Genomic DNA, 25,055 nt, shown 5'->3' with positions numbered 1-25,055 from the left:
ACTAATAGAAGATCCCCTAAAGGATTAGTACAATCTAATTGTAAAAAAAAAATGAACTCACAGCTACAGTATGTGTAATAGTGTGTTTTTTTTTTTTTGCAGTGTCACCTTTTATTTAGACTAACCCATTCCTCAAACTCTTAATCAATATTTTCATTAAAATAAAAAAAAGCACATGTATGTACAGTTCAGTTAAGACAATAATTCCTACCCAGGCATAAAAAAGTTCATATATTTCTCAGAAGTAATATTATATTCATAGGTTCTTGCCTGTCCCCCAAACAACCCCCAAACACACCCACCAAATGTATAGCAACCCACAAAACTGGTTTCTGTCAAGGAAGTATAATATTTCATTACGGCAAGCGTGGCCTCTCGTTCTTTCATGTCTGTACAGGTGACGATGTTGTAATGCACATGATATGTTTCTCTTTCTCTATCTCTCTCTCTCACTCTCTCTCACTCTCTCTTTGGTATCAGATGAAAATGAGTAGGGTTACCAAATTTCACAACTAGTTCATTCTTGTTGTCACCTCGCGTGTTGGATGTAGCCTGTAAAGTCAACATGTGGCTTTGGATGTACGTAGCGTTTTTATGCGCGGTTTTATCAGTCAGTAAAGCCAGTTTAGGGCATGCATGCGATTATGAAATATATAAATGCGGCGCCTGGGCTTCAGGAGATATACAGATAGGTATGCTCAGCTCCTGTTTTTCTAAAGTGGAGAATTTATATTCTCGAGGAACTCCAGATATATACAACTGCTCAGAGTGAGTTATTTCTTACGTCATTTTCTCCACTAAATGTTAATCGCTAATACCCTGATTTCCATGATAAAATTATTAGACAATTTAAATGATTTCAAATTATTACAACATTATAAATGGTAAACTGTGTTTAATGGTAAAGTTTGCATTATGTGTACAGAATTGTTTTAACTTCCTAAATTTTTTTTTCCTCCCCAGATTTAATCTTGTATCATTTGTACGAATGCTTGCTGTCATCTACACCATTGAAACCATCAATAACTCCAGTTTCCTCCCTGGGGTACAACTTGGTTATCATATCTGTGACACTTGCTGTCATGCTTCGAAAGCCATACAGACCACAGAGCACCTGCTGGAATTTAATAACACTGGTCCTGGGCAGTGTGAGCTTAAACAAAACCCCAAAGTAAAGGCGATTATTGGAGCGCGATACTCGGAGGTGTCGATCAGTGTGGCGCGCTTTCTGAGCCTCTACATGGTGCCGCAGGTGAGATTTGATGAATAAAATATGAGTTATAGGTAATAAGCAAGAATAGGAAGGTGTGATGCTGGTACCATTCTGTAGATTTTTTTTGTTTTTGAATAACAGTGATTGTGTGTTGTTGTTTTTTATTAAAAATGTGATAATTGAATCTGTTCATAGTTTGTTGTAGAATTGCAATAAAAACAAGTTACAGTACGTTCCTATTATTATATTGCATTATAACTGCTATCAGCATTTCCTCACCTCTTTATTTAAGATAATAAGACAAAAAAGAAATTATTTTTGAAGACGTATTTTTTATTTTGCTTTTATTTTTAATAGAAGTAACTCGACCTAATAAAAAAAAAAACATCATGTCAGAACTAATTAATTAATGTGATCTTTGGTTTGTGATGTTATTGCAACGGATATCTATAGATTATTGCAGCAAATACAGATCTTGCACTACTGTGTCATAAAAATTTCGTATGGGAAGCACATTCTGTGAGTTCACCTAATCTAGAAAGTTCAAGTAACAATTTAATGATTTGCAGTGTATGTACATTACCAGTCAAAAGTTTGGACACAACTTCTAATTCCATGGTTTTTTCAGATTTTTATTTCCTCTTTACACTGTAAAATGATTCTGAATGCTAAAACACTCAATAATCTCCTCTAAACAGTTGATATTGAGATGTATATCTGCTACTTCTGCTCTGTAAAGCTTCATAACGGCTGTAATCTGAGGTGCTGGTTGTTAATTGGTGATTTCTGAGGCTGGTGACTCTAAATGAACTTCTCCTCTGCAGCAGAGCTCAGTTTTGGTCTTGCTTTCCTGGGAAGGTCTTCATGAGAGACAGTTTCATCATGGAGCTTGATGGGTTTAACAAATGACACAATGCTGTTCTTGCGAGACCTGTTCCAGAACAGCTGACCTTCATGTCTTAAAATAACAACTGACTTTTGTTGTTACTTAATAACCTAATGCCGTATGTCTTAGTTCATAGTTTTGAAATCTCCAGTATTGTTCTAGAATGTAAATCCAAAGTTGTGTCCAAACTTCAGATTGACAAATTAGGTCTGGAGACAAAAACATTGGCAAAATATCCATTAAGATTTCTATGTAAAAAAAATAAAAATAAATAAATTTAGATGTATTAATTATACTGAAGTCAGGGTACAGTCCAAGCAATCTTAAAATGGTGGAGATTAAACGTTTTGTTAATAGGCTTGTTAATGTCAGTTAATAGATTCACTCACAGTAAAGAGTAAGAATTCTGCTTAATTCGGATTAAAAAAGTCGTTTTCTAATTATCAGTGGGCCTTAATCACTAAACTCTAACTCCATTCTTGTTGTTTGTTTGTAACCAGATCAGTGCAAGTTCGTCTGCAGAAGCACTAAGTGACCGTCTGCGGTATCCTTCCTTCCTCCGGACCATACCCAGTGATGTCCACCAGATGAAAGCCTTGGCCAAACTCATGTCCCGATTTGACTGGGATTGGGTTGGTCTCATTCACAGCGATGATGAATATGGCAAAAGCGCTCTGCAAGGCTTCCTGGACAATGCTGAAAAGGAGAATGTTTGTACCGCCTTTATAGAAACATTGCCTTACTACCTAGATCATAAGAACATTGATATCATGATCCAAAAAGTGGTCCAAACCATCCAAAACTCCACAGCAAAAGTCGTGTTAGTCATCTTAAGAGAAGAGCTAGTGCACAAACTCTTCATCGAGGTGATCAGACAGAACATATCACGCACTTGGATAGCCAGCGACGCCTGGTCGGTGTCGTATAATATCAGTCACATGAACGGCATCAACAACATCGGAGATGTATTTGGATTCAGTTTTATTACAGGCCCTAACCCTGGGTTTGAAGAGTATCTGCAAAATCTTGCAATCACCCCGGGGACTGAGAATGTATTCATAGAAAAATACCGAAAGTTTGGAAACGACAAAGACTTCTTAACAAAAGTAGTGGATACCACGCAGGCTTATGCTGACCGATTGGCCGTGCTCTCGATTGCTCATTCCCTGAAGAAGATTTTAAAATGTAACCAAACTGCCTGTCCAGGGAACAAAGACTTCCCCCCATATGAGGTAACCTTTACATGGCAGATGTTATATCTCTCATGTATGATTCATATAATGTCATCCAATTTTGTACAAATTAAATGGTTTACTCATGGTGCTGTTATTTACTTTTTTCAGCTTCTCAATGAACTAAAGCAGGTCAATTTTACTTTGGACAATCGAACATTTTACTTTAATGAGTCTGGAGATTTTGTCAACGGTTATGATTTGATGAACTGGGTGCAGAATAAGTCTAATGGAAACAGATATCTTAAAGTTGTTGGAGGATATAACCTGGAGCAGGGACAAATTATTATTGATAAAAATATCCAATGGTATAATTCAAATTCAAATGAGGTGAGTGTTCTATGATAATCTAGATCAGTCTTGGTATACTGGTGTATTATATTATTATTATTATTTTGCATCAAATCCTTGTTTTATTTATGAATTTATTTCAGGTACCAACTTCAATATGCTCTGATGCCTGCCCTCCTGGCAAAGCAAAAAAACTTTTAAAGCCATCCTGCTGTCATGAATGCATAGACTGTTTAGAGGGCACTTACTCCAATAATTCAAGTGAGTATTCTATTCTTTATTAGTACTATAATGGAAAATAATAAAACATGTTTATACAATCGTCATGTCTTCATGTATAGGGAAATAAAAAAATATATAGCATAGCCTTTTTTTTTAATCCTCTCTTCACAGTCCAAGAAAAGACTCAGTCCTGTCTAAACAAGTTAAACACGCTATTATTATTATTATTATTATTATTATTATTATTATTATTATTATAGGGTTTTTAATTTAATTTTTTAGTTTTCAATGACACAGAATAATTGTTTATATTAATGGCCAAAATGCAGAACAAAATAAAAATCAAAATATTAAAAAATGTCTGCATACATGTGTATAGAACCAAAGATTTAATGTAATTCTCCAACCATATACCAAATGATAATCTACTATGAGTTAATAAATTCTTAAAATAATTCCAGATCTTCAAAATTGCCTTCCGTGCCAAAACGGGACATGGTCGCTAAAAGGATGGACGCACTGTATAGAAAAGAAAGAAGTCTACTGGACCTGGGATGGACCACGAGCCATCGTTTTTCTAGTGTTTGACGTGGGAGCATTTCTCCTTTTGTTTATAAATCTGATTATCTACTTGGTGTTTCGTGAGAGTCCCGTTATCAAACAGGCTGGAGGCTCCATTTATCTTCTCATCATGGTGGGATTAGCATTAAGCAATATCAGTCTCATAATCTTCTTCGGCAAACCCAATGTCCACAAGTGTAGGGTACGCCAGGTCCTGTACGGCTTGGGCTTTTCCCTTACCGTCTCATGTATCCTGGTAAAAGCCTTGCGTACATTTGTAGCATTCCTCCCTCGACACCGGCAACACAGTGTCAAGAAATTCTACAAGCCTCCCATTATTATTGGCTCTGGTATCTTCATTCAGGCCCTCATTTGCATCTTTTGGCTAATTTTTGATTCTCCTTCGGTGGAGTTCCTGACGTCTAATGACAGCATGGAGATCACAGTGCAGTGTGTAGAAGGCTCTGGCATGGGATTTGGCTTCATGCTTTGTTACATCGCCCTGCTCGCACTCGTCTGTTTTATTCTGGCATTTAAAGGTCGAAAAGTTCCTCAGCGCTTCAATGAAACCGGGCACATTATCCTCAGCATGCTGATATACCTGTTTGTATGGGCGTGCTTCACTCCAATATACGTTGCGAAGTTCGTAGAGCGCTACTCCATTCAGGCTGCAGCTATCTTGGTTTCGACTTACGGAATCATCTTTTGTCACTTCGCCCCCAAGTGGTACATGGCCCTTTGCAAAAAGAAGGACGAGGTCACTCAGGAGGCCTATATCGCACGAGCGTGCAACACCAGACCATCGGTCGTCTCCATTCTTTCTAATTCTTCATGGTTCGGGTTGCTAAGTTCTGAAACAGGACTCTCAGCTTCACAGACCAGCATGAACTCAAATGATTCTGGAATTTGCTTCACAATTAACACAAATAAATCCAACCCTCAGCAGATCACACGGAAAAGGTTGCGCAGAAGGTCTGTTTAAACGACGGAGAAAAGAACTCTGCACCTAGGAGTATTATTATTGTTGCAGTATATAAGTATTCTGCGTCCATGAAACGTTTACATATTACATATTTACAACCTTGTTGTAGCACTGAGCAATAAAATAGTCATTAGACATTATATATATATATATATATATATATATATATATATATATATATATATATATATATATAAACAAACTAAAAGGAATACAAACTATATATATATATATACATATGTGTGTGTGTGTGTGTGTGTGTGTGTGTGTGTGTGTGTGTCTGTATTCCTTTTAGTTCGTTTTTTCAAAAATGAGATGTGGTTAAATTGTTGATTGTGTTATTTATTGATTTTCTTATTTGTAAATTACACAGAATGTTATATATTAAAGATTGCTTGAAAACCCATTGTATAAATTACTTTTTTCCTTGATTTTTTTAATATCATAAAAATGAAAAGAAAAAAAAGTAATTTGACAATATTTGAAATGAAAAATTTATTAACTTTATTTAAAAAATGCTTTATGCATGTCTATCTATCTATCTATAGTGTGGAAATGTAATTTTTAAACCAATGTGCACTTATTGAACATCACATTCCAGATTTAGTCGTCAGCATTGCGGCTATAATAACTTTTAATAACTTTTCTAAAAAAATTCCAGTAGATTTCACTTTACCCTTTTTCCACTTTAGTGGTGACTTATGGTGACTCCATTGTTCCAGGGAAGGGAAATTGTAATGCTACAGCACACATATTCTACACAACTAACAACATGGGTGTGATAATTAGATAGTCAAATCGTTTATGTAAAAAATCCTAAATGTAAAATTAGAATTTTATATAAATCATTTTAGTTATATATACACAAAAACTATGGTGTGGTTCTACAGCAGCTCTTGTGTTGAATCACAGATTGTACTGAATAAACTGGATTTCTAGTACAATATTTGAAAAAAAAAACCCTTCTTGTAACACCCACCAATGTAATAACAACCCACAAACATTATATAAAAATGCATTTTTAAATGTAATATTCCACAAACATAATTCATTTTTTCCAAAAGTAATAATAAATAAACCACAAACGTAATACGATTCTGCAGCTTTTAACGTAATAATCCCACAAACTGCTATTACATTTGTGTTTGGTTTTATACATTAAAAGCTGGAGATTTGTATTACGTTTGTGGTTTGTTATGTTTGTGGGCCATTTGACCAATTTATTTTCCCCCGGTACTGTCTCTCTGTGCTTTAAGGTTGCGAGAGATCTGCTCCCACTCCCCACCCCAAGATGATGTACATGTTATATAAGCGCAATGAAAGAGGAAGCAAAAGCAAATACATTCTCTTTCTTTAATCTGTTCAACTGCCACCAGCTCGAGTTTCTTTCCCACAGCTCATATTACACCAAGTTTGAGAGCAACATTCAGGTTGGGTGAATAAAGGTTAATAAGCCTAGGAGTTGGGATAAATCTTTTAATTTTGGACTCAACTGTAAAACCAGTGGAAGAAAAAAAAAAAACGAATACTCAGGATAGTATTTTGACATCGTAATATATTGCAATATAACAGAGACGCTGGTTATGCCATAAAAAGCCACCTGAGGAAAGAAGTCCTGATTATCTTAATGAGCTTAACATCTTGCAAGTGTGTGAGTTTCATCAGATTGGACATGACATGTGTGTATGCTGAGCACTACAATCCAATCCTCTCTAATACCTTCATCTGCTTGTCCTTCTCAAGGTGCACAAGAAGCCTGCCTTATTGAAGCTGTCGTACCAGTCAACTACAAAAAAAGGAAAATCTTTTTAAATAATATACATACGTTTTTTTTTTGGTTTGTTTTTTAAGCGTAGAATGAACCTTTCGTCATTTGCTAGGACACATCCAGGCTGTCAAATGCAAATGTGTGTGCAATGGTTAACCATTTGACATTGACAAGTGCAGCTGTTCGGTAAGGCTTTAAAGCTTTCTTATTTCAGATGGCGCATTTTATTTTTTTATACTCCTGGATTCACAGATTTAAATTCTAAAAACGGAAAACTGATACCTTTGAGATGGGCTGTACCCCATCAAGGGGAAATAACCTAAATGGAGCACAAGGACCATTCAGCAAAGGGACAACATTGCTGCCAGAGACTAAAAGAAACTTGGAGGATAGACAATCTGATAATGGAGGAAGTGTAAGCCCTGGTGCTGCTGGTGGTGCTGGTGAGATAAGTAGAGAAAAAACACTGGACATCAATACAATTTCTGTTCCTTTAGTCAAGAAACACCCTACAGTTGAACCTGAAGCAGCAACGATTACTTCAGAAAAGGAAAATGAAAAGAAATATGAGAAACGGGGTGCAAGGAAAACAAAGAATCATAAAAATGCCAAATCAAGCATAAAGAAAGATAAGGAGAGAATACCTGCGACTGAGAAGAAGGTGGACTTTCCAGAGGAACTTGTAAATGCCCATCAAGCAGCATATGGATATCTTAATCCCAGTATCGATAAATATGAACTGCTATTGGGCTTATTAGATCATGCAGCACAAACTCACATTTCTTTGCAACCCATGGCTGCGTTCATGGCTCTCCGCTACCAAGAGTTCAACCAAGGTCTAGAAGAAATTGTTAAAGAAGGAGAGACACTTTTAAAAGACCATGGGGGACATTTGGCTTGGCCACGCAATACCAAAAATGTACCTTCTCGCGGCAAACCCATTCCCACCAAACCCCCACCAGACTTACTTCAGCAGCTACTTCAGTATACGGTCCAAAGGATGTGTCTTTTGGGACGATCAGTGAAAGGAATTGGGGACACAGCCCTTGAGGATGCAGTGGATTATTTTTCATCTGTCTCTGAAATCCTACAGGAAAAACTGAATGCAAAACGTGCCGTTGAGGCTAGGCTAATGCAGCTGCTAACTAGAATTGAAGTTGCCTCGTTACAAAGACCTGGACCAGAGGACTCAGCATTGTTTAGTGAAGACAGTGGTATTGGTGTAGAAAGTGAGTCAATGGCTGGATCAGACAGACAACGCCAGCGCAGAGAAAGCTGTGAATCAAGTGAATCCAGTCGTACAGTAATTTACAGTCCAGAAAACTCTACCCCTGTCCATCAAGGCTCTTCTTATCAAACATTTAGCTGCAGCAGCTCTGCAACCTCTATTAATTCCTTTTGTACATTTACAGGTAAGGTATTCGGAGATACAGAATCTTTGCTTTCTTGCACATTATTGGATGATGGTAATGGAGAAGTAGAAGAAGACAGCAAGGAGGGCAAAAAGGAAAGATATTGTGAGGGTAAAGTAAGGTTGCATTCAAGCTCTGCTCTTCCTGACTCTGGCCATCAAACACAATGCATACCAACAAAACGCATAGAAAATCCAAACAATGTAGAAATGACCATAAAAATGAAAGATGCCATTAGTGAAAAGATTAATTTTGTTTCATCTCAGCACTCTGGAGAAAAGATAAAACATGGAATCTTAAAGACTAGTGACCAGCAGTGGACAGATGAGGGGGACAAAAGGCGTCAAAGACCACAAACAGCTATGAATCAATCACCTAATAAGAAAGCGGCAGTTACTAAACAGCGGCGTTCGAGATCGGCAGATTCTCTTGGTAGTAAAATGGATGACCCCACTCTTCTTGAACTGGAAAGGACACAAAAAGAATTGAGTAAAAGGATGGAAAAAATGGGAACGGTCAGAACAGGACAAAATATAAATAAAGAAATTTCTAAACAAAAAAAGCAAAAAGCTCAAACACATCCTTTACGTTTAACTTCATCAAACAGTAATAGGAAGGCACTTGGTGAAAAGATCGTTGCAGAAAAGAATCAGTCGGAAGAAAGGGGGAAAAAGAAAATCTATAAAACTACCAACGGACCCATGAAGGAAACCTCCCTTCCAAGTCCACCACCATCACCCCAACAACTGTGCCACAGAGGAAATTCTGTCAAGAAACTGATTGACAGCTTCAGTCAGGGAATGCAGGAAAGCAAACGGTTTCATGAAAGGTCAAAAGGGCTTGGACCTCTTAAAGGAGTTAGGAAGTACGGGATTCCAGTCATTCCAGGTTTGGGAAGTGAAGATAAATTTTTATGCATTAAAAATGACAGCATGGACAATCAAAAGGAATGTATATCCTTGGAAAACCAAGATGATATTGATTTGGACAACCTACCACCACCTCCTCTGGAGGTCCTCATGGATAATTCTTTTGAAAATGTAGAAATGAGCAAAACACATGAAAAATTGAACAGTAGGGGACGGTCTACCCTGCCAAAGACAACCAGCATGTCTCAAAGGCTCCGCACTGCCATGCAATCTGTTACAGTTCTACCTAGCAAGGGAAGTATGAGAAAAGGTTCTCACAGCTTATCGCCTGCACGGAGTATTACCCTGCACCCCAGTGGGGTGGCTAAGCACAGCCAAGTTGCTCCGACATCTAATGTAGGTTTAAGGAATGAGGAAGCTGTCTCACTTTATAAACAGGCTCGAAAAATTATCCACTTGCGGTACTCATCCAATTCTCCAACAGAGAAACCTGCTGTGAATAATGAAAACTTACTACTCACTCAAAGCAGTATTGAAAGAAATCAGATGGACAAAAAGACCCCTGAAACAAGGGCGTCCAGTTCAACAGCTGGAGAAAATAGTGAAAATCAGTCACTTGACGCTTCAACTGTATCCAGGACCCACATGTTATCTTCTACACCTGCACACAGGAGGCTGCCCAGTCCACCTGTATTTAAAAGAACACCAATTTCTTCCAACTCATCTGGTACATTAATATCTCGCAAACTTCCCACTCCACCACTAGCCAGCCAATGTACACAAACTAATACCCCCACTAATCAAGACCCCAGGCCGAGCTGCATTTCTGGAGTTTCCTATCCTTTTAAGGCACCATCTCCCCCTGCCTCCCCGAAAGTGCAAAGACGGTCTAGGGATAACAACAGTGAGCACTGTGTTTCAAGAGTATTCAGCAACGCTCACTCAGTTTTTTGTCCAGCCTCACCATCTTTATTTGAGGCACAACCAAACCGTGTGCCTAAACCTCCACAGGCATGGACCCCGTCTGGACGTAGCATACTACCTCGGCCCTGGGGTGAGCATGCTCGGTCATCTACGGCTGTCCAAGGACCAAAGCCTTTTGTTCGGCGTAGTCAGTCTGACAGAAGACCTAGTCTCAGTCTTCCACCTAGGGCACCAGTGGTGTCTATTGCACAGTCTTGCGGAAGTGAACCAGCAATCAACACTCAAGGGTGAGGTTGTTGTTATTATTAAGTCAATTTGCAAATTTAAATTTATTTTAAAAAAGGTTGTGATATACTGTAGCCCCCACTTTAATAAAAACTTTTACGAAGTTCTGGATACTATTTGTATCAGCAATTATTGCATATTAATAAATCATTAATTATAATATAATATATTATAAATAATATGCTATATTAGTGATATGTTGATTGGCTCTATTTTGTAATCTAGATCAATGTTAATATCCATGCTTTGCTTTGCTGCTACAGGCTGGAAGATGCTCCAATCAGAGATACCTGGAACAAGCGTCTGGAGATCAGAGAAGCAAATCGTTCTTCCTCCCACCCAGACCTGTGCATTGTGGGTCAGGCCTTACAGAGTGAATAACAGACCCTGGATAAAAGCCAAGTAGGATTATGGATTAGCAACCCTAAATGGGATTAAAGCTGTTTTCCATTGGGAACTCAAGACATATTGCTGAGAAAAGATCTCTACTTCATCTGACTGCCTTTATTCCTCACATACATTTGTAAATAGTATTTTAGATTCATGGAAACTTCACAACTAGCCCATGGAAATTTTCTTGAGTTTTTTTACAGTGTGTCTAAATGACTGGCAACACCAGGGCAAAAATAGCATTATACAGAATGTACCGTAGACATGGCTTAGAATTGTGACCGGACAGAAGAAAAAAATATTATGAAGACACGAAAAAGTATTCTGTAAATGAATAGCAGGTGAAGAAGGGAAGGCCTGGTAATGAGATGGCCTAAGAAGCAGAGTGTGGGCAGATATTCCTAATGGAAACTAGTTCAACTATAATTGTGTACCACAAGCCTCTGCTTATACATGTGCCTTGAAACATTTTTTAAATATATGTAAGCGGTTCTTCCCCCTAATTGCAATGATGTTTGTCAATGCAGCACTCTAACACAAATTAATTGTAGTCTGACACTAAATTATATACTACATGATTGTCTTTTTTGTTTTTACAATTACACAATAAAATTTATCTCATATTATTTGATGCGCAGTAAGCTTGTCAGAATTAATATAGTTCATGGATACCTGTAGACTGATATTTTTCACTAGGTTGTAGCACGCACATTATGACTTTAGAACAAATGTTTTACGTGAATGAGCTCATCAAAATTTGGAGTTCACTGTTTGGGAGAATATGTTCAAAAACATAAAAAAAAACAATGCGTAAATTATATACGACTAAGGATAATTTGCTGTTTCCAAATGATGCTAAATAATTGGTTGAATGAGTGTGTGAGCATTGCCATGAATGTCACCCTTTATACTGTATACAGTATATCAGTCAAAAGTTTGGACACACCTCCTAATTTTGTTTAGTGATTTATTTTCTATATTCTAGAACAATACTGGAGATTTTAAACATACAGTACTGTTTATGCCATTACACAATTTAAAAACAACACTAACAGTAGTCAGTTGTTATTTTAAGATGTGAAGGGCAGCTGTTCTGGAACAGTATCGTGTCAAGTGCATTTGCAAAACCTATCAAGCTCCATGAAGACCTTTCCAGGAAAACAAGACCAAAACTGAGCTCTGCTGCAGAGAAGAAGTTCATTTAGAGTCACCAGCCTCAGAAATCACCAATTAACACCCAACACCTCAGATTAGAGCCGTTATGAAGATTTTACAGATCATAAAATCCTTCAGAATTATTGTATAATGTAGAAAGAAATAAAAATCAGGAACGACTATGGGGTTAAAGGGCAACTCTAGTACACACAGAGTCAGTCAACAAAATCTCTACACACATCAGGGAAAGAAAAAATAGTATAATGTATATTATATTAATATAATAATGATAATAATAATATGATATTATTATGTCAGAATAAAAGGGAAAAAAAGAAAAAAGGTTTCAATATCAATATATAACATAGCAATACATGTATTATTAATATATTTATACAAGCTTTTCTTTTCCTGAAGTGTGTATACATTTTTTTTTGGCTGACTCTGTATATATAAATATTCAGTCTTCTGGGAAGGCTTTCTACTAGCTGTTACAGTGTGGCTCTGGGGATTGTGCTAAGAGCATTAGTGAGGTCAGGGACTGATGTCTGGCAAGAAGGAATAAAAATCCCAAAATGGTTCAGGGGTGTTTAAGTCAGGGCAATCTACAAGCCATTTGACTTCTTACACATCAAACTTCACAAGCCATGTATTCATCAAACATCCTTTGTGCACAATAGCATAGTCAAGCTGGAACAGGTTGCGTCTTTTAGTTTCAAATAATGGAAAATTTTGTTCACTTGGGCAATTCATAAATCAATAGATGTAATTCACACAGTTTTGTAAGAGTTGGGGAAGTTCTTATGATTTATCATAACCGATGCATCTCTACAAATGAATGGCAAAAATTTAATAGTGTTAGATTCAGACAAGCAGATAACGATTTTTGTCATAGTGAACATATTTATAATGTGGTCCAACATGTTTTTATTCCTCATATATTCATGGCCACTATTTCCTGTTACCGTTAACACTTATGCTTCCTGCAGATTAGTGCCACCTGTTTTCCTCTTTACAAATTTGGTCACCCCTCCTATTGTTGTTAACTTTCTCTCCGTGCCACTATGTTTTAGCGCCATGAGGAAACAAATAAAATGAGTAAATACCTACAGTGATGGCCAAAAGAATTAAGCCAACATGTGCCATGTATTATACTGTAGTTCTCCCTGTGCACAAAACAGAGGTTATGTCATTAATGAGTTCTCGCCGATCTGGCGGAAAGGTTGTGCTAAATAGAATCTGCTGGTTTAGTTCATGGACGGAACAAGTAAGTGTGGACGTAAGACTTTTACGTTTTAAAGCCGGGTGTCCACCTCTGCACAACACTGGATAAAACCCAGGGACTTTCAAGTGAACTACGTACTATACAGTATGCTCAGCCTGTATACAGCAGGATTTGAAAAATACAAGAACTGGATAATTTATGCATTGTTTTTTAGCAATTTCATTACATAAAAATAAATATTATTTTCTTTATCTTGACCTTAAAAATAGAGAATGTCAGTAAAACCTTGAATTTTGCTTTTATCTCAATAATTTTCGCTTCCACTGTACAAACTTTCAAACATGACATGATTATTCTCACTTGAAACTGTGTTCAGGTATTATGGGACTTTGTTCGGGTATTATGGGACAGCTTGTGTGTTGATGTGGGGCAGTCAATACAGGTGCTTTACTACTTTGCAGTGATTGCACAAACTTTTATTTCCAAGAAACAAGAAATATTATTCAGTGTTATAAAGAGCATTTACAGCAAGAAGTTTTAATCATGTTATTTAAAGCCAATTAAAATATATTGTACATTTTTGTACAAAAGTGTATTTTATTCCATTGCAAATAATTACATTTAAAAGTAAAACAACAACTATTAATCATATTTTGGTGATATCTATGAATCCTAAATACTAAGTAAAATAAAAACATTTCAAAATGTGTTATATTTTCTCTTTTAGGTAGTTACATGTTGTGTAGTAGTTAGTTTGCATGTTCTCCCTGTGCTTGGTGGGTTTCCTCCAGGTACTTCGGTTTCGACGTACAGTCCTAAGACATACAGATTAGGGTAATATTCTGTCGAAGTGTGTGCATGGATTGATATTCCGTCCAGCGTGTGCCCTGCCATGTGCCCTGAGGACCCTGGGACAGTGAAGGATTGAGAGTGTTTTCTTTCAATGAAAGTGTAATATTTGAAAGTATATAAATATTTTGATTATTGATTTTAAAAAATTCAAATAAAACTTATAAATAAAATCATATTTGCAATATATAATTTTATTGACATGCATTACTTTATCATTTGGTTTATTATCTATTTACTGCAGTGTAATACTAATTATTCTGACCGTATTTGTGGAACAACTGGGATTGCTCAGTGGTTAAGGCATCAGACCGTGGTTCAGAATGTTCCAGGTTTAAATCCCATGACTGCTAATTTGTCCCTGTTGGGCCCTTGCTCACATTTATCATGAAATACAAATGATTAAGGGTGTCTGCTAAATGTACTTTATTAGAGATGAATTATATATAATAGAACATCGTGGTCGGTTTTATTGTGATTATATATTAAAAATGCTGCATGAATCAACATTTTCTGATCAATACTATCCCCTCTTTAAGAAACTGAGTCAGGTAATATAGGACAAAGTTTTCTCCAAACAGTGTTATTCGTTTTAATCAGCATATATAACACTTTTTCATGCTCCATTGCTACAGGTTTCACATTAATTAAAATTTCCATAAAGTCCTTATCATTGAAAAACTATTTGTCACATGTCACTAAACTTGACAGGTGCTTTTATTACTAAACATGCTTCCTTTCCAGATCCACTCTGGAGATCGCAGAACAATCACAACTATGAGAAGAGGTGTGTGGCAACAGTCCAAAAGGGTTTGCAGTAACTGGATGCTGATTTTCACATGGCAGATGCTTTGAAAGCTTAAATGTCCCACCATTTACAATAAACTAAAGAAAAAAACAGTACAGGAAACAGTTGAAAAAATAAATAAAAACAGCTAAACAACTGCAAGACAAAGAATTTACTGTATATTCCGCCTGGAGTGACATAACATCATACACGTGTGACAGTGAAACTGGATCTAGAGTAAACCAGGTCTGGGGCAAAGTTTGAGCAGCAATTTAATACTCTGGAATTTTAACGCCCTGAAAAAAAAAAGGAAGCTAAAGTTTCCAGTAAAGAAGGATAAAACTTTTTGAGCTATTTTAATCCTAGAGCATCTAAACTAAGACTACTTTTGCTGTTACTTACAAACACAAAATAAAGTAAATATTTGAATAATTTAATCCCTAAAAGTATTTGGAGCTTACTGTACAGAACATTCCTCTTGTGACTACAGACCTTTCCTGTTAGCTTCACTGTAGTTTCAAAATAATTCATTGTCGTTACTGAAATATGTGCTTTAAGATAAATCCCAGATAAATAACTGGTCTAGTGTGATGCGAGCTGATGTTATCATCCTGCAGTTGATTAACAGCGCTGAGCCAAAGTATTTTATTTATCTCATACAACAGCTATTTGTTAACACTAACAACCTCACGCAAGCTCTTCCTTATCATCATACCACGGCCTGGGGAAACTAGGGCTAGCACGCGATTTCTTTGGAATGCAGGATGCCAGCCAACCTTATTTTTTGTAACTGCTGAGTGTGTTGTATCACATGGCAGTGTAATACACTCAAAAGTGTTATCCCACCTCGTCTGCATACAGGAGGCCACAGACACCCACAGTTCAGCAGTGGTCCTTGATTGACATAGTGAGACCTAATACTGTATGTCACTCCTCCCATCCTGACGGCATTGCTATTTACACACTTCCAGAAGTTTATGGCTGTTGCATTCTCAGGATCTTAACTTGCAAACACCTTCTCAGGTTTTTTTTCCTTTCTTGAAGCTGATGCTTAAGTTTGCTTCTGTAAATGGTATTCATCTCCTTATCGAATCACTCAAGACACCAGTAGGTATGATTTTAGACAGAGAACATGAATATAAGCCTGTGAATTAGAATTACACTATAGCCTATTGGAAGTGACCGATCTTGCTTGTTTTTGGACAGATGATTTTATATGTGCCGCAAAAATTGCCATTTTTGCAGGCATGGTATACAGTAAGCTCAGATGATTTATTAATAAATAAAAAAAAATAAACCAAAATAATAAAAATCCCATGAAATTAACAAGACCAAAACAACCAGGTAACAAACAGATGCAAGACCAAAACCGACTGACACAGGGACTTTAAATTTGCAAAGGTAATGAGGTACAGGTGAATATGATTAAGACAACATGGCTGTTGTGCAGCAGTGAATGATGAAAACTGAAGTGCCGTACAAGTTTCAACAAAAGTTTTAGCAAATACATTATTAAAAAATGGGGAAAAAACATTCAAAACATGACATGAGACTGGAACAGGTTTTATTTTAAGAATTAACATACAAATTTTAGCAAATATGGGCCATTAGATCAGACACATTCATTAACGTTAAAAATAAGAAGACCAACCAAATACTAGGAAGAAATTGTAAATGTTTTCAAGTCATTTTTGATATCAATTGTAACAAAAACACTGAAAAAGAACGCAACAGAACTAATTTCACTCAAAATCTCACACACATAGATGTAGGTTATTTAACTAAATTATAGTTAAATTAGTTGAATTTTGTATAATGTCATTGAAACAATTAGGTTTCTCTTATGTAATAGCAGCAATAAACAGTTCTTACTTGTTCTGTACTGAAACTAGACAAGCACCTTCTCATGTTACGCAGAAACAGCAAAGACTCCTGTTTCAAAGTCTTTGCTGTATTGGAAAACCTGACACTGAATACTCCTTCTCTAAATGTTAAATATCTTACCATACATAAAACTTTACTAATTCAACAGGCTGGTACAATGAAAATGATAAAATATTACAATAAATGTATTAATATAAACAAATTCTATTCGCCCTAGAAGAACCGGAGTTTGAAATACATCTTCTGAAAAGTCAAAATGGAAAATTGTAGCATCACTGTTGTTCACTAATCTTGACCCTTTAACTTATACATTTTCTAATGTTTTATTTAAGTATGAGCATCCTTTCTAAATCTTGATCAGTGAATAGATGTTCTGTTCATGCATGGATGCATGTTTGATGAACAAATGACAGAGGTTATGCACATTCAAATTCAAATTTTATTTATTTGTGTCATATTCACAGTCATACACAGTACGATATGTAGTGAAATGCTTACACGGCCGCCTGTGACCTTAAATAAAAAAATAAAAAAATAAATAAAAAAAACAGAACAATTGACAAGAAATAAGAGAAAAATAAAAAGAAGCAAGAAATAAATAAATAGTTTAACTATAAGAAGTTAGACCAAAATATAAAATTTTTCAAAAATATACAAGAAATATAAAACTTTTCTGTATAAAACAAAATAAATTTAGATTTAGATGCAAATAAGAAGTAGAATGAATGGAAAATGTCCAAAAGTGTGCAAATGAGCATCGTGAGTACAATTGTGCAATATGCAATATGTGTGCAAATGTTGCAATGTGTGTGCAAATGTGCAGTATCCATGGTTGTCCAGTCTACAGACTGAAATACTATGTGCAAACAGTGGCATGATGTAATGGGATATAGTGTTTATATGATAAGGAAATTTATTGCTTCTGTGTGTTCGGTGTTCAAAGTAAAATGCATGAATCTGCAGAATCGCTGTCCACTATGAGGTGCCATTTGACCATGTTTGGCTGGAACATCATTCATGCATATTTACCTTATAAGGCTGTTCAGTGAAATCAGATATTTTTACATAAAATAGTTTCATTTTATTAATAAATTTAAAGCTATTATTAAAACTTTTTTCCCCAAAAAATATAGCATTTTCCAAATTGTGAAACTAGATTATTCATAAGATAAGTAAAGTGCAACAGTTTTAAGCAGTTGCTTTGCTCTCACTGTAATTGTCTTCTCTTATCCTATTCGGTATTTTATTTCTGTATAAATATCATAAAATGATATGGCTATATTTACTTTATGTTGTTTATTGTTTAAAGATGAACAAATTTGTGCAAGCAACTGTTTCCAATGTCAAGTCAACATTATAAATCATACATAGTAGCAGTCAAAAAAACATGCATAAGTATTGTATTTCTCTGCACTGAAGAAATTTTGAGCTTCTGACCAAAATCCGTTTCTGAGACCAATTTGTAAAAAGTTTTAATCCATTTTTTCTGTAATTAAATTATTTAAATTTAAAATAAACAAAAAAGGAATAAATAAAAACGAAGAAAAAAATTCAAAGACACAGAATGAAAGAGAGCAAACAAATTTATCCAACAGCAATGTGGAAAACTGGTGGAGAACCAAAACACATGAAAGCTGTAACTGCAAATTCAATTCAATTCAATTCAATTTTATTTGTATAGCGCTTTTAGCAATTTTCATTGCCGCAAAGCAGCTTTACACAGTCAAAAGAATTATTTAGGTTTGTATGAAATGTGAATTTGTATGAATCAAAATGGTCAGTTTGTCCCCGGTGAACAAGCCGAGGGCGACAGTGGCAAGGAAAAACTCCCTGAGATGGTAATAGGAAAAAACTTGAGAGGAACCAGACTCAACAGGGAACCCATCCTCATTTGGGTGAAACAGAAAGCAGTAAATGATCTGCATTTATACAGTGTGTAGGGTGGGAGGCAGTTCAGCTATAATAGCTGATGTTAATTGATGTTAATATGGAGTCCAGGTAGTTATTGAAGACCCAGGTAGACTTGTAAGAAGTTCCAGTCATGAACTATCGAACTGTCAAGTCCCCAGAGAAACAGTTGCCAACACCAGTCAAGGCCAGAACCATTTTCTAGGTAAATCTGGGTTATTCCAACAAATACTGATTTCTGATTGGAAAATTATTGCCATTTTGTTTTATTTGCGTTAATAAATCTCAGCAAATACTGCATGATCTTGTTTTATTTTGATGTGTTGTGATGATGTCTTTTACTTTAAATATACAGTTAAAATAACAATAGTTATATTTTGAATTTAGAATAAATATTGTCAGCAGTTCACAAAAAAATTAACAAAACTGTTAATCTCACCAACACATCCACCTGTAAGAAAAAAAAACATAAGAAACTGATTATCTCATATATATATAATTTATTTATATAAATATATATTTAATTGTGTGATCCAAATAGATATAAATACAGATATGAGTATGGTTTAGGGGTATGCTTCTTAAAATCTTAATCCATAAGAAGATGTGAGTATTTTAAACAAATGTGAGCATTAAACAAATGAAAATTTTTTTTTAGTTCGTGTGTGCATGCGTGTAGTAAACACTTCCTCTTGAAAATTGGATGTCCTCACATTTTCTCCCAGCTTACACTGTTTATATATCCATGAACGATCCTTATATGAAGCTCATTTGATATACATCTTGTATTTTCTTTATTTTCTTTTACTGTTTGGAGAAAATGAAAGTATGAAAGGCATTTTTGAAAATGAAGAAAGAGAAAAAGGAAGAAAAAGCTCATTTAAACTGAAAGGAAGATGAGAGACATCAAACCAGAAGGTGGCGGTAATGCAACTTATTGGATGCCAACCACCGTAAAACAAGAAGACTTAATGGAAATATAAATGTGCACTGCAGGAGAGTCAGGGTCTTTGAGGATACAGCCTATATTAAAAGCTGTCCTTCCAAAGCTCATACAATCCTTTTATAACTTTTCATCTTTTTAGATAAAGGTGAATCAAGTTAAGGATTCTCTTAGATTTAGAGAAAAAATGCATACTATACACTCAAGTGCTTCCAGTGTAACCGTGTAAGGCAGGCAGAGCTAGTAAATAATAAATTACAAGATATGCTTAATCAGATTGGATCATGAGCTTCACAGTGAAAGCATTTGTAACTTGAATTTTAAAAAAAGTGTTGCATTCAGGGAGACTTGATAACTTATTAATGAAATGGTTCAAACAAGGCACTGTCTGAAGAAATGCATAGTTTGAGTGCAGGATAGGTACTGTATACTTTGTTTAATTTGTCATCCATCAGGGATAAGGGAACACAGTAGAGACATCTCTAAGTAGCACAAACATATTGTTGTGGTATAAAAAAGACAAAGCTTAAAAATGGCATTTTATTTCTACTGCCTTTTTTAAATAACTTAAAGATAGGTTTATCTATAACGTTACTAGACATGCTGGTTTTCTCTTAAGACATACAGTGAGGTATTGCTTTTTTCTTTCTTTCATTCATTTCTTTTCATTCATTCTTTGCAGTGTGTATGTTTTTTCTTTATTCCTTCATCAGGATGGCTGCTTCACAGTGGTTTTTCTCTGGGTGAGTGGTTTTATTCCAGCAGAGGCCAACTTCTTTACTTAATTAATAGTGCTTTAACTTGTCTAAAATTTAAAGACAAATTCTGCACTTATGTGCTAAAGCAGTGGCTCTTACCTTGTTTTTCTCACTCTGTCACACACTTTAATGAAGGAAAGTCTGTTAATTAGCTGAGTCTTAGTTAAATCAGTTGTGCTGGGAGCTGAGAGGCAGTTTCGGAGCCAGTTCACGACCAATGCCCGATTTCGAACCAGTTCTTTGTTTTCAGACAGCCAAAGCACCGGCTCTCAGACAATAAAAAAATGGTAACATGGCGATACTTTGCTGGGTTAGAACAAAGGACCGTTTACATCATGGGATGGAGGGAATTAAAAATGGACTCAATATGCAATGGGTGGCTCAAATGCTTTCTAGTAATGATAATACCAGGGGAACTGCTTGCAAAGCCATGTTGAAGTTCGGTTCTGTTGTTGTGCTTGCCGCTAACATTGCGGGGAATGTAGGCAAGGAATGCGGCAAATGAAAATGTCACTTTGCGCCATCTGGCGGTCATTTCATGAATGACTTTGAAATGCAACTGATTTATTTTGGCCGCTGTCGTTTTTGCCGCGGAGGTGAGCGTGGCGGTAATAGGCATTTCCGTTTACTACCTACTGTACTGTAGCTAAACATCTTTCTTTCCACATTACAACAAAACTAACAAATGTTACCACTACAGATTTTCAACACTCATAACTTACTCAAGGGTATTTACATCTCATTTGGAGGAATATTAACCCACCCGTGGTTAGGATCAAAGAGGCATTAAACTTTAGCTTGTGTTTAGCTTGGCTGCAGGACTTAATCAGCAGTTAGATATATACTGTAGTTCTTTCAATGTTATTTATGTCCTAGATTGGTAACCAACCCTCATATGAGCTCCTGATGTGATGGCATCATTGAGAGGGCCTGCTGCACAAAGCTAAAGCAATACAATTTAATTTTCCATTTCCATTTTTAAACCTTGCCATTATCCACTGAACTAACCAACCAATCTTTGGCCCACCAATTGGCCAACAGTGGGCACAAAATGAAGTTGGATCAGCTTTGGCCTGACGTCACCATAATTTGAATGACGTTGACGATGACAAAGCAGTGCTGGGAGCTTGCAGCTTTCCGCTTTTTTCCCCCTGACTGACCTTGTGTATCTGACTCTGCCCATTTCGGACATGTTCTTAGTCTGCCCCTTGTCTACCTGATTATATATAGATAGATTTACTGGATATTTGACATTTAGAGCAGTGATTGGATTTGAATTCTGCATGTCTGCTTGAGTTTTCTGGATCTTCAGCTTTCTGCATGATTTGAGATTAGATTACCAGCCCCTTGTCGGTAACCCTGTCTGCCTGTCTATATATTTACTGGATTTCTGACTGTTGAGCTGTTCATTTAATTTGGATTCTCTCTGTCTGCATGAGCCTTTTGGATAACTACTTGTCAATTAAAGGTTGATTCTGTCTCTTTTTTTGCTGCCCTGCTATATCTGTCTGCTAATCACCAGACTTGCGCTGTCAAATCTGTTACTCTGTTCCAGTGAGCCTGTTCAGTCAATTCTCGTGCTGCTGACTTTTGCCTCTGGCTCCATTTGCCTCTTGCCCTTATACCTGATCAGAGAGCTTCTCCTGTCATCTCCTTGATTCTACAGATGATCTCGCTGCTCCCATCTGAGTTCATTAAGTCCTTAGTCTCTGGACTAAGCTTACCTGCATCGTCTTAATCGTTCTTTCACAATAAAGTATCTTAAAAGCTTCCCTGGTGTCCTTGTACTGAGTTAATGTTTAAAAATGAGAGTAAAAAAGAAAAAGTTAACACGATCACTTACATACTGATTTTATTCCGTAACCCATTACAAGTTAATGCTTCTTCCACCAACAATACAAACTTACATGGCTAAACCTTAGTTTTAGTCATCAGTTTTAATTATAACGTCTTGGATTTTAACGAGCATAATACGGACGACTCTAATACCTACAGTAGCTAGCTTCCAACGTGCTATCTTCGTCTAAATAACAACAGCTTTTTTCATAATATCTTAAATGTTAGCTAGCAAAACTTTGATAATACAAACTACCTGGATGTTTATAGCAAGCTGCCACAATACAAACTGGCATGATAAATGTAGATTGTATACTGTATCACACCAGCAAATACAGTAGTCATATACTACTACCACATGCACAGAAACATCCCAATTGGGGTTGGAGGGTTGGAGGGGGTAGATTAAATGAATGGTTTAAAGAAGTGAGACTTAAGCTGGTGACACAATACTTTAAATAGGACTTTGTCCATCCTTTAAGTCATACACAAACACAAGTTGTGGCCAGTTGGCATGGTGTGTGAGAACAGACTGAGAACAGACTGAGAACAGATTTCTTCTGGCATAAGTCTCAGTATATCAAACATTTTTGATATTTCAGAGGAGAAGGGAACAATAGAAGAGGAGGGATTATGATACACATGATACACACAAAGGAGAAGAAGAAGAAGGAAAAGAAAATGTAATATTTTATTAGTAGTTAATTCACAAGAACATCCAAACCCCATGCACACAGTGGCAGAAATCAAACCCAGACCCTAGAGGTGCAAGGTGACAGTGCTAACCACTGAGGCACCGTGCCACCATCATGAATATATGATTCTATTAACATTAGATTGTATTTATAATAGATATTCTATTTTTTGTAGTTGCATTACATTCAATTCAATTTAATTTTATTTGTATAGCGCTTTTAACGATCGACATTGTCACAAAGCAGCTTTACACAATTAAAAGATTGATTTAAGTTTTTATGAAATGTGACCATGTATGAATCCAAATAATAAGACTGTCCCTGATGAGCAAGCCGAGAAGGACAGTGACAGTGGCAAAGGAAAAGTGGCATTACATCAGGGTCAAGACACCAATATCTTATGCAAGTAGTATTGCAGCCTCAATATTAGTGAGGAAATCTGCACTGACAACAATCTGGAGTGACTCAACCTTAAATGGGCTGAGAGTAAAAACATTTTAGGATTATTTGTATGTTGCTAGCTTTAAAATTCCTACTGACAATAACCTATAAAGGTTCTTGTAGGAAGCAAGCTCTGCCTCTTGCCCTTTCAAATCATATTTCCTGCAGTATGTAATACATTCATTTAATTATATTATTTATAACTATTTTTCCCTCTTAACACTATTATCTGGTTTAAAATTTTAACTCTGCATAATGAGTAACATTTACTTTTTGTCACCAAATATTTTTGCATAAGTGGTTATTGGGATGACTGTGAGTCATTATTTTAAAGTGCCTGTTCTTGTGTAAGGCTTTTTTTGGCTACTCGACTGTTTTCTGTAAACTAGTAAATTTACAGAGAGAAAGCTGATTATTGAAAAATGGAAATTATAAAATTATTATAAGTTATTGGGTAATCAGATTCATTTTTAAAATACATTTTTTTATGTACGTTAGATGCTTACCATAATCTAACGTACATAAAAGAATATTATGCACACCTCCAAACTCATTTTCATGCTGGTGATCTGGACCCCCTCTGCCCTCTGGACCTGTCTGACTTATCCTGATGCCCCGCTTTTGGTTGGAGATCTCGTCACATGGATGTCTTTGTGATCTGTCTCACATTTTACCATAAAGACGGTCTTGGACTTTACTAATGCAGACAGCTGTTCTTTTGAGACTTTTGAGTGACAGATGCTTAATAGTTCAGGACTGGAATGTCCTACAGCTTTGTACCCGAGCATCCAATAATGAACTGGACTCAATATTAACTTAAACACATCTTTTATATTGACCAGCTTCCTAATACACAGTATGACTGCAGATCAATCCTATCTGCTATCTCGGTTCCTCTGAAGGTTTCTGTATATTGCCATCTCAGGGAGTTTTTCCCTGCCACTGTTGTCCTCGGCTTGCTAATCAGGGACAATCTGACCATTTAAATCCATACATATTTTCTCACACATTTCTATAATTTTATTTGATTTTGTAAAGCTGCTATGCAAAAATGATCACTATACAAATAAATTTTAATTTTATTGATTTTTTGCAGCCGTACTGTAGGACCTGAGCTGCTCATTTAGTCACCCAAAAGCTCCTCTGTATACCAATGTATTTTAGAGGCAAACGTGAGGCCATCAAACTGACAGCTAAATCTTGGTCAAAATTGATTTAAAATAGAAAGATTCCTTCAAGTTATTATAAGTTGGTATTGCCCACATGTTTTTTTTCTCTTTAAATAAGTTATAGGGTGTTGTCTGTCTGAGGTTGTATTTACCTAATCCTATGATCAGATGATTTTTATTATGTTATTACCTGAATTACATTAAAGGCTGCTTTTCAATCAGTTTAGTCAAGAGGGATTTTTTTTTTTTTACAGGAAAATCAAATCTTTATGTGTAATGTAGCATACTCTACATGTTTTAGAATTATAATTAGTATTTTTTACTTTACCAGGTAGCCTGACCATATCAAAGTTTTTGGCTGGATGGGAAC

General features: G+C 36.0%; 2 protein-coding genes across 2 annotated transcripts; both read left to right on the top strand.

Moving 5' to 3' along the window:
- The first annotated feature begins 488 nt into the window (after positions 1-488).
- Positions 489-5,519, top strand: LOC128536027 (G-protein coupled receptor family C group 6 member A). The gene is made up of 6 exons (XM_053510168.1): positions 489-768; positions 964-1,252; positions 2,600-3,331; positions 3,443-3,661; positions 3,766-3,883; positions 4,306-5,519. The coding sequence occupies exons 1-6, from the start codon at positions 566-568 to the stop codon at positions 5,385-5,387; spliced, it is 2,643 nt and encodes an 880-aa protein (XP_053366143.1). The 5' UTR covers positions 489-565; the 3' UTR covers positions 5,388-5,519.
- A 1,763-nt stretch (positions 5,520-7,282) lies between these two features.
- pcare1 (photoreceptor cilium actin regulator 1) lies at positions 7,283-11,601 on the top strand. Its single transcript, XM_053510156.1, has 2 exons — positions 7,283-10,647; positions 10,909-11,601. The coding sequence occupies exons 1-2, from the start codon at positions 7,445-7,447 to the stop codon at positions 11,024-11,026; spliced, it is 3,321 nt and encodes a 1,106-aa protein (XP_053366131.1). The 5' UTR covers positions 7,283-7,444; the 3' UTR covers positions 11,027-11,601.
- Positions 11,602-25,055: the final 13,454 nt, after the last annotated feature.

This window comes from Clarias gariepinus, chromosome 13 (assembly GCF_024256425.1).
Source record: "Clarias gariepinus isolate MV-2021 ecotype Netherlands chromosome 13, CGAR_prim_01v2, whole genome shotgun sequence".
Taxonomy (NCBI): domain Eukaryota; kingdom Metazoa; phylum Chordata; class Actinopteri; order Siluriformes; family Clariidae; genus Clarias; species Clarias gariepinus.
This window is presented reverse-complemented; position numbering and strand designations above follow the sequence as displayed.